Source organism: Vombatus ursinus, unplaced genomic scaffold (genome assembly GCF_900497805.2).
Source record: "Vombatus ursinus unplaced genomic scaffold, bare-nosed wombat genome assembly UNPS02009173.1, whole genome shotgun sequence".
In the NCBI taxonomy this organism is placed as follows: Eukaryota; Metazoa; Chordata; class Mammalia; order Diprotodontia; family Vombatidae; genus Vombatus; species Vombatus ursinus.
In genome coordinates this window covers 3907595-3918170 of record NW_020948951.1, presented here as the reverse complement: position 1 = coordinate 3918170, position 10576 = coordinate 3907595, and the positions used below count along the sequence as shown (strand labels likewise).

The 10576-nt window shown below is 53.0% G+C and overlaps 1 protein-coding gene across 1 annotated transcript; it reads right to left on the bottom strand.

Moving 5' to 3' along the window:
- Positions 1-242: 242 nt before the first annotated feature.
- On the bottom strand, positions 243-7808 carry GTF2F1 (general transcription factor IIF subunit 1). The gene is made up of 13 exons (XM_027851334.1): positions 7652-7808; positions 6758-6804; positions 6556-6628; positions 5896-6089; positions 5401-5571; positions 4424-4611; positions 4170-4320; positions 4003-4067; positions 2399-2518; positions 1747-1823; positions 1486-1624; positions 637-763; positions 243-550 (listed from the first exon to the last, which is right to left on the bottom strand). Exons 1-13 carry the CDS (start codon positions 7661-7663, stop codon positions 346-348), a joined length of 1569 nt encoding a protein of 522 aa, XP_027707135.1. The 5' UTR covers positions 7664-7808; the 3' UTR covers positions 243-345.
- Positions 7809-10576: the final 2768 nt, after the last annotated feature.

Genomic DNA, 10576 nt, shown 5'->3' with positions numbered 1-10576 from the left:
TAATTCCCCTGATGGAAGGCTATCCCTGTGGGGATGGGGAAGGGGAGCACTGGATTGACAAGTCCCAAGGTCTGAGCTCCATTCACTGCCTGTGTTGACACTAGGCCAGGCCCGTTCCCTCTGTGGAGCTCAGTTTCCCCATCTGTAGAGTCGGGGAGATGGTCTCAGGCCACTCTGGCTCCAAATCCATAACCCTGTGAGCCCTGGTCTCCTCACTCCAAGAAGTCACACAGGGCCAGACAGAAAAATCCCAAGCAGCTTTTATTCCCCCCCAGGGGGTGGGGGACAAGTCTGGGCATCTCCTGTGTCCGGGCTGAGCCCTGTGGCCCACACTGGGCCTGGGCCTCACTCCTTGAGGGAGAAGTGCATCTTGTCATTGATCATCTTGCGCTCAGGGTTGAGGCGCTTCAAGATCTGGGCCAGCACATTGACTGTCTGGTCACTGCTCAGCCCCGTCTTCTTGGTCTGGAACTTCTTCAGCAGGTCTTTGGTGGTCATGGGCTTTCTGGTCAGGTAGCGTCTCACTGCATCCTCTGTCACCTGCACGTCACTGTGGGGAGAAACAGCGGCGTCAGGGGGCTGAGGTTCTTGTGCCCGCCCCGGCCCCCAGACCCCCAGAAACCACTCCTGACTCACCCACTGCTGGGTGTGGATTTGCCAGACTGGGGCTGGGGGGTGGATTTCCCCGAGATGCTCTGGGGCCCAGCATCTAATCTCAGGTGCTTGGTGGCAGGCGTATCACTGGGTCCCATCTGGTGCTTCCCTGCAGGAAACCATGCAAACCACAATGTCAAAGATCAGGCTTGTCTACACCTGAACAGAAATCCCCTCTTCAGTCCTCCTCCTGAGTGGTCTTCTGGCCCCTCTCCAAAGACTCATTGGGAATAAGAGCATCAAGATGGCAATGCTAGCCCTTCCACTACAGACCCTCTCTGGGCCTCAGTGTCCTCATCTGATTCCTTATAACTGATTCCTGTAGGGCCTTGTTTCCAGGACCTACACCATGCTGGCCATCTTCCTCTAGGTTTGTTCTCCCACAATGTCACAAAACGTGGCCCAGAACTGAACACAATATTGTGGTGGCAGAGTACAGTGGGATGTCCCCTTGCCAGGTCTGGGCACATGTCCTGCACCTCCCACAGTAGCACAGAACCAGGTGAGCTTTGTTAGCGAGCAGGTGGCCCCAGGAGAAGGAAGATCCCTAGACCAGCTGTGTCTAGTCTGGGCCCTGCCACCCATTCCCTGAATAAGTCTGGCCTGTTCCTTGCTCTCTCTGGGCCTCAGCCTCTGAGCCTATCTCCTCTCTCTGAGGGGATAACAGAACCTGCTCTAAGAGAAAAGCTGGGAAAGTGGTCTGAAAAGGTGAAGTTGCAGGCATCGAGAAGCCTACCGTGCCTATCAGAAGACACAAACGGGGGCAGAACCAGCCCCAGCCGGGGACACGGGCCTGTGAGGAGAGGGGATGAGGCCTGGACCCCATCTCACCTTGCTCCAGCTTGTTGGCAGCTGCCCAGAGGGTGGAGGACGTGCTGCCACTGTCCACGCTGGGCGTGCTTGGGCGGCTGTCTCCCCTGGAGCTGCTGCCTGAGGCCTTCCTTTCCCTCTTGGGGGGCGTCTTCTTCTTCTGCAGAGATGGGATGGGGAAGGGCAGACTGAACCAAGGGAGAAGACAAACACAAGCCAGCCTTTGCCTGGGCTGGGGGTGGAGGAAGTCCCTTCGCTTGTGTCCCACTGGGCCATACTCACTGTCATGAAGAGGGCCGAGGATGCCTCGTTGTCAATGTCACTCTCCTCAGAGGTGTCTGACTCCTCACTGCTGTCTCCTGAGGGGTCAAACAGGAGCCCGAGCACTGTGCCCTGGGGCCCTTTGCCCTCCCCACCCCCAGCTCCCTCTTCCCTCAGTCCCCAACAAACACTGCCCGTGCCAAAGGCCCACCTCCCCTGGGCTCTGCCCTCAGGCAGCTAGTCTAGTGACAGACACCAGACTCTGACATGTAAAGAATCAACAGTTGTCTTCAACGTTCCCAAGAATTAGCCTCAGTAAGTGTGTGGCACTGAGCTCGTTGCCACTGCTCCCCCCAGCCAGATAAAGCTGGAGGCAGAGATGCCTGGGAGTGGGGCTTCTCAAGGAGGAGCTGCTAGTGAGGCAGAGGGGCTCAGGTGGCCTCCAAAGAAAGCCTGGGAGCAGCTCAGGGGAGAGCGGAGAGGCTGCGCTATGACTAAAAGCACAAGGGCAGCAATGAGTGCAGGGTGCCTGAAGGGAAGGTGAGGCACCCCCTTGACCCACAGAGGGCATCAAGGAAAGGAGGAAACAAAGGTGGAGAGGGAGAGGCAGCTTGGGCCACACTGAGGAAGGTCCCCAGTGCCAGGCAAATTCCCTCTCCCTCATCACACTCACCTTTCCTCCTCTTCTTTTCCTGGGGGGTAGGTGCCTTCTTTTCTTCCTCCTCCTTCTCCTCCTCCTCTGGGGGTTTTTCCTCTTCACTCTCTTCACTGCTTTCACTTTCTTCATCGATGCCTGGGAGGGATGCAAGAGCTCTCCACTGCACCAGTGACCCCAGGCCCTCCTGACCTGAACCTAGCCTCTCTCTTCTCAGCCACTGGCTCTCCTTCCCTGCTGCCTACCAACACACCCCCATCTACGCCAATCCTAAAGCACCTTCACTGGACTTGACCATTCTCTCCAGCTTCAGGCCGGTATCTCTCGCCTTCCTTTCCCAGCCTTCCTCACAGAGAAAGTCTGTTGCACTCATTGGCTCCACTTCTTCACCCGCCATTCCCTTCTCAACTCCTGGCAGGGGTCTGACTTTGGGAAGCCAAACTGACTCAATCTTGCAACCACTTTCATCCAGGTTACCAGTGATCTCTTAACTGGTAAACATCATTGCTTTTTCTATTTCCTCAACATGACTAAAGTACCACTTATCACATCCCCCCAAACCCACTTCTCCATTTTTTTTAAATTTTCCCAAGTTCTTTTTAAGAGTTCAAGTGCTCCCAGATGTACAAGCTTCAAGCCACATTCCACTCTCTCCTCTCCCTCACCACTCACATCCACTCAGTTGTCAAGTCTTGTCTTATCTACCACTCTATTTCTCATGTCATTCTCCTCTCCATTGCTAATTCAGATTCTCATCTCACCTGGACCACTGCAACAGCCTCCTTATTGGTCTCCTTGCCTCCCATCTCTCCTCTCTCCTTGCCACCCTCCAGAGAGTTGCCAAATTACTATCCCTAAATCATAGGATTTATAGAGAACTATGTCACTTCCCAGACTCAACAAGCTTCAGGGGTTTTCTCCTGTTTCTAGGCTGAAATATGGGCTCCTGTTGGCCTTTAAAGCCATTTCCAATCTGGTCCCAACCTACATTTCCACATGTACTTCACATGATAGCCTTCAAAAGCTCTGTGGTCTATTGTTCTTTATACACAACAACTGAGCATCTCAACAGGTTGTCCCCCAGGCCAGGAGCCCTCCTCTTCTTGACCTTTCCCTCCTGGCATGCCCAGCTCTGTTCAATACTCTACTCAAGTGACCCTTCCCACTGGAGACCTTTTCTGATCACCATTGTCAGCACTTCCACTCCCAGCCTATCCCCCTGCTTCCCCCTTCCTAAAGTGATTTTTTTTTTTTTGCTTAGGCAGCTGGGGTTAAGTGACTTGCCCAGGATCACAAAGCTAGTAAGTGTCAAGTGTTTGGTCTGAGGCCAGATTTGAACTCAGGTCCTCCTGACTTCAGGGCCGGTGCTCTATCCACTATGCCACCTAGCTGCCCCCTAAAGTGGTTCTGAATCTCCTTTGCACCTCTCTGGCTGAATGCTTTCTCTCCCAAGTAGAATGTAAGCCCCTTGATGACAGGGCTTTCTTCTCTCAAACACAAGGCTCCTCAGCGGATGGCACTTAAGCAGCACTGGCTGAACTGAACTGGACTGAGACCAGGGCCCTGCTCTTCACAAGGGGAGACAAAGTGAGAGAAGGGTCCTGCTCCCAGGCCACACCTACCTTTAGGGCCATCCTCCTCCTGCTTGACCACCTTGGGTTTCCCCACTGCCTCCTCCTCAGAGCTGCTGTGAGGGAAAGAACAGGCTACAGGTGAGCAGGTTGTGGCAGGCGAGCAGACCTGGCCTCCAGGTCTGAAAGGACGAAGTGGGGTGGCCTGTCTCTCTCACCTGGAGCCATCTGACATGTAGTCCACCTCCTGGCCCTCAAAGTCCCCATCATCACTGTCCTCAAAGGCCTCATCATCAGAGCCCTTCTTCTTCTTCTTCTTGCCCCCTCTGGAGGGCGCTGCCTTCTTCTTGGTCCTGGGGACCTTCTCCCCTGGGGAGGGCAGATGAGGTCAGGGCCTACCCTGTGCTGGTCACTGATCCTCTGGGGGCCTTTGCCCTGCGTACACACCGCCCACCCCCGGCCCCGTCCTCACCCTCCTCTCCACTGCCACTGCTGTCATTAGAGCTCATCTCCAGGTCATCCTCCAGGTCATGGATCCGGAGCTCACTGGCCTTCTTCCGGCTCTTCTTCTCTTTGTGCTCCTCCTCCTCCTCATCGTGGTCCTGGTCCTTCAGCCGACGCTGCTGCATGATGCTGAAGTGGTTCAACACTTTGTTCCTCCTACAAAAAGGGGTACGGATCACGGAGGGTCTCCAGGGTGGACAGGAAGCCTTCCCAGACTGACCATGCCCAACTCAGATCTCTCTCCCTTCCCTTCAGGGCTTACGGCTCCTTTGTTTGCACTGGGGTGTGTGTGCGTCTCCCACAGCCGTGAAGCAGTGGCAAGAGCCCTTCATATGGACTTAGGAGAGCTAGGTAGGATTCTGCTTGTGATACTGATCACAGACCTAGAGGTGGAAGCAAACTCAGAAGCCACCCACGCCAACGCCCTCACTGAACCGCTAAGGAAACTGAAAGAAATGAGGGTAAGGGACTTATCCAAGATCTCAAAGGCAGTAAGATGATTTTTCCAATTACTAGCTCTATGACTGAGGGCAAACTCTCAGGCTTCCACTGTCTTTGTTGAACACAAAAGATAAATGGACCAAGGCCCAGAAGGTGTAGGGAGGTGGTTCTGTGTCACTAGGAGGTAGACAACATATAAAGGGATCACAAGAACTCATGCCGTGACGTGGTAAGTGCACTAGAGAGGCACACAACTAGCATTAGGCAAAGGCTGAGAAGGGCAGGACAGCTGGAGACCTGGAGCTGTCCTTCATCTATGCTGTGTACCCAGTGATTTACACGCTGTCTCCTCCATGGGAATGTATACGCCTCTGAGGGCAGGGGCTGCCTTGGCCTTTCTTTGCATCCCAAACCCTTAGTACAGTGCCAGGTCCAGAAGAAGTATTTCAGATGTGCTCTCTGACAGAATGACTGACTGCTACCCCCTTCCTCCCTCCTGCTCACCTTTCCCATTCTTCCTCAGCCTCCTCTGCAGTGAGTGTCCGGTGCCGGGCCACAGGAGTGAAGTTGTACCAGTTGTGCACAGGGAAGGCTTCGAAGGCCCCATCGGGGCACTGGGTAAAGATGTAGTAGGAGGTGTTTTCTGTCACACCACCCTTCTTTACTCCCTTGAACCTGCAGCAGGCAGGAGGAAAGGGGCCCTAGCCACTCATCCAGGGCCTGCTCCCCTCAGAAGGCCTGGCTGCAGTTCAACAGGGGCAGGGACAGAAATCTCAATCTCAAGGCACTGACAGATTTAGGAAAGTGGCCCAGGATGGGGGCCAAGAGCCTTGGGTCCTAGCCCTCAGGCAGACCAACAGCTCCCTGAGACCTTTTCTGGTCTTGTATTTTTCATCCACCAAAGCATGAAGAATGCCCCCTGCCCTGCTTTCCCTCCCACGAAGGGCAGAAGTCAGCCCTGAGGAGCCTAAACTGGGGGCCTCCAAAAGGATCACTCACCTCCTGCCTGTTTTGCCATTGACTTTGAGTAGCCAGGGCTGGTCCTCGGCCTTGAAGGCCTTGAGAATGATGCCATACTTCTTCCTCCTGGCCTCATCCCTGAGCTTTCGATTAAACTCGCTGCCGGCCCCAGACTCTGGCATCTCCTCTTCCTGATAGATCTTCTTGTTGCTCAGATCGCGTTCCATCTTGGCCTGGCGTGTAGGAAGCAACCTCATCCCAGAGCCCCTGGCAAGGATGGTTGGGGGGACACCTTGCCTCACCTGCCGCAGACCCCAGATGAGCTGGCTTGTCTGGCCTCATGCTATTCCCTTCCACTGTCCAAAGCTCTGCTCAAGCCCTGCCTTCTTCAGGTCTTTCCTAAGAACTGACCCTCAGTGTTCTCCTATGGTCACGAATGATTTATGCACACTGTGGTGGGAGACCTTTCTCTTATGTTTGTTTCATGTCCCATAAGGTACAGTGACAAGCTGAGCATACAATAGGTGGCTAATGTATTGGTGAGACTGAGAGAACTAGGAAGATGCCCTTTCTTCTGCCCATGCAGGCCTCATACCCTGGGCCTGGAAGCCACCAACCCTCACCTTTTGATCCAACCTTAAAGCCTCCTTGCCCATTTTCTTGAGGCTCCTGCCCAGTGCCAGGACACGAGACTTTTACCTGGTGCCAGGTGGAGAAGTTGACTTTGTCAGCTGCGTTGAAAGCCATGATATTGTACCTCTTGGGGTTGTTCCTGCAGGAACAGAATTGTCAGCAGGCCAGAAAAGACAGGAAAGTGGGGACAGGAAAAAAGCTGAGGCTGGGATTTGAGCACTCCCCCACATCACATCATATCACCTCATCCTATCCCCAAAGAACTCACTTGGGGACTCGAACAACATATTCAGTCACAGTCTGGCTGCTGGTCCCCTGGAGAGGGACAGAAACGCAGAGTCACAGAGCAATGGGTAACAAGTATGAGAAACACTTTAAAACACAAGGCTGTACATAGTGACACATATCCAATAGTCAAACACAGAAGTGCACGTGGGCAGAGGCACAGATGCTTGTAGAAACACCCCTAGGCACAGCATCACAGCCATTTGCTCAGGCCATGGGATGCACTCACAAATATACAGACCTGCTAGCCCTGTCAGAGAGGGAGGCAACCCCACAGGTGCACACACACACACACGAATAAGTGAACACAGGGTGGCAGACACGCAGGCCCAGACATCCCGAGGGAAGGTGACATCTGAAATGCTGGTATGAAAACCTGGGCATATACTTACACACACGCTGACAAAGACAATCCTCCCACTCCCCTACTCCTGCATGCACAGACAAAGGCGGGCACCCACAAGGCACTGTCACTCACCAGGTTCACACGTACAGACAGTGTTACACGGCACGTACATGCGCGCGCGCGCACACACACACGCAGACACAGGCGGCAGGTGCGCACCGCGTCGCCTCCCTCCAAGCCGTTCCCACTCACCAGGGTCACACACACAGACACACACACACACACGCTGACACAGGCGGCAGGTGCGCACCGCGGCGCCCCCCCCCAAGCCGCTCCCACTCACCAGGGTCACACAGACAGACAGACAGACACACACACAGACACACACACACACACACACAAGCACCCACACACACACATACACACACGCAGACACAGGCGGCAGGTGCGCACCGCGGCGTCCCCCCTCCAAGCCGCTCCCTCTCACCAGGGTCACACACGCGCACACAGGCGGCCTTTCAGTTCACTCACCAGGGTCGTCATGGCCGGGGCTGGGCAGCGCGGTGCGTGGCCGGACTGACAGAAGAGATGCGTATAGAAAGGCCTGGTTCTCCTCACCCGGCTCTACAAACTCCCCACCAAACCGGCTTTGAAAGACTGGAGCTGAAACTCCGGCCCCAGCATTCACTGCGGCGGGATCCGGAAGTGACTGTCGTCATGACAACCACCCGCCGCCTCGCGCGCCTCAACCCTCCACTCCGGCCCCCTATCCCCCTCAGTGGGGGAACGAGCTAGTCTTGGAGATGTTTCTGAGCGATTACGCCCCTCACAGACGATGCTAACACGCCCCTTTCCTGGGTCCTCTTGGCCCCTTCACCCTCCCTCCCAGACTTGTGATTTCGAGAACCTTTCGCGCGTCATTAATTATTCATGAAGCTACGGATTCCCTGTGCCTTACAGACCCGGGCGTATCCCCTCCCCGTGTTGTCATCTCGTAGGTGCACAGCGCGATGCATCTTGGGAAACGTAGTCCTTGATCCTCCTGGGCACCCCCAAAGGCCGCGGAGCTCTGTGCGCAGACGCACACATCTTGTACTTTCTTTTTCCCCTTCCCCCATTGATGAAACTCTGGTGGCCTCGTTACCATGGCAACTGCAGCCTTTCTTCACTCCCTACCTCCCCGCTTCTTGAAGCAACTGCAACCACGTCTCAGAGCTGGTGAGGACCTACGGGGCGCTTGCTCCAACCCTCTTTGCTGCACAGCCTGTGACAAGTGCCCGTCCAGCCCTGCTCAAAGAGCGCCCGTGATGGAATGGGAGCTGCTCCATCCAGGGGCAGACAGCCACTCATGCAGCTTTGGGATCGCTCTTCACTGTTAGGAAGTTTTTCCTTATAGCAAGCTTTAATTGCTGTCTTTGCTGTTTCCACCTGTTTATCCCCTTTGGGAGCTAAATAGGACAAACCGAATCCTTTCCCCAAGTAACAGCACTTCATTAATACTAGAGGTGTGCCGTCCGTTCCCCCCCCCCGCCCCCCCCCCCCCCCCCCCCCCCAGGATCTTTTCTAGGCTAAAATCGGCATTCCTTGGACCTAATCCTCCACTATACCAGTTCCACTCTGGATCGTATCCAGCTCATCAATATCTTTTCTAAAATGTGGTGCCTAGACGGGAACACTCCAGATGTACTCTATACAGCAGGACAGTCACCTTATTTCCAGAAGCTGCACGTTTCTCTACGCAGCCTGAGACTGAATTACTCTTTCTGGCTGCCATATCACACGGTAATTTTTCAGATGAACTTACAGCCTTCCCCAACCTGTATTTGTCAAGCTGATTTTTTCAGCCCAAATATAGGATTTGTCATTTATCTGTACTAAAATTCCATCAGTCAGCCAGGCAAACGTTTAAGTCCCTACTATGTGCCAGTCACTGAGCTAAGCATTGGAGCCACAGAGAAAGCCAAAAGACAGTCTCTGCTCTCCAGGAGCTCACAGTGTGATGGTGGAGACAACATGAAAACAGTAATGTAAAAACAAGCTATATGCAGGATAAATGGGAAAAAATCCATAGAGGGAAGACATTAGAATAAAGCTTCCTGTAGAACAGTGGTGTTAAACTCCAGTAGACACAGGTGCCACTAAACTGCTCATAAGGATCCCTGAAGGCTACATATTGACTTAGTTTTGAAATGTAATATTATCTATGTTTTAGTGTATTGTTATTTATTTTGTTAAATATTTCTCAATTACATTTTCATTTATTTTAATTACATTTTACTCCTGGAGCACTTGAGAATGTGGAGCATACCAGACTTACCGTGCTTGACACCCCTGCTGTAGAAGGCAAGATTTTAACTAGGACTTCAAGGAAGCTAGGAGGTAGATATGAGGAAGGATTGAACTCCAGATATGGAAGGCAGCCAGTGAAAAGGCATAGAGTGGAGAGATGAGGTGTCCTGTGTAAGGAACAGTAAGGAGTCCAGTGTCCCAAGGATCCAAGAGGAAGTGGGGATGTGTAAGGTGTAAGGAAACTGGTAAGGGGGGGGATGGGTTATGAAGAGCTTTGAATGCTGAACAGAGGGTTTTGTACTGACCCTGGAGATGATAGGTTGCTAGTGGAGTTTACTGAGTTGTGTGGTAACATTGTCAGGCTTGCACTTCAGGAAGATCATCTTGACATCTAAGTGTATAGACTGCAGGAGGGAAAGACTTGTGTCAGGAAGACCAATCAACGGTCTATTGCAATATTTCAGGTGTGAGGACCTGCACCAGAGTGGTGGCAATGTCAGAGGAGAGAAGGGGGGGTGGTATTTGAGAGACGTTATGGAGGTAAAATCAACAGGCCATGGCCACAGACTGGATAGTGGGGCGGGGGGTAGACAGGGAGAGAGAGAGAGAGAGAGACAGAGAGAGAGAGAGAGACAGAAATAGAGAGAGAGAGGGAGAGACAGAGAGAGGTGTCGAAAATGACACCTAAGTTTCAAGCCTGGGGGTTTGAGAGGATGCTGTTACTCTTGATAGTAAGTGGGAAATTTGAAAGTGGGGAGGGTACAGAGGAAAGATAATGAATTCAGTTTGGGACATGTTGAGTTTAATTAATGTCTATGGGAGATCCAGTTTGAGAAGTCCAGTAGGCAGTTGGAGATGAGAGGTTGGGGCAGCTTCAGCAGATCTGAGAATCATCTGCACAGAGGTGATAATTGAATCCAGGAGAGTTAATAAGATCACCAAGTGAAGTAGTATGGACAGAGAAGAGAAGAAGGCCCAGCATGGAGCCCATTGAGACCCCGATAGTTTGTGGGTGTGACCTGGATAAAGATCTAGCAAAAGGGAATTGGAAGAGGATCAGTCAGATGGGTAGGAAGAGAACAAGGAGGGAGCAAGGTCTCGAAAACCTCGAGAGGAGTATCTCCCCCTTACTCTTTTTTTTTTCCATCTGTAAATTTGATAAGCATT

Excerpts from the sequence above, each read along its gene's own strand:
- GTF2F1 (XM_027851334.1), bottom strand. Across the intron at positions 6,629-6,757 it reads TATGTTGTTCGAGTCCCCAA|GAACAACCCCAAGAGGTACA; the intron begins GTGAGTTCTTTG and ends CTGTTCCTGCAG. Across the intron at positions 1,824-2,398 it reads GGAAAAGAAGAGGAGGAAAG|GAGACAGCAGTGAGGAGTCA; the intron begins GTGAGTGTGATG and ends TTGACCCCTCAG.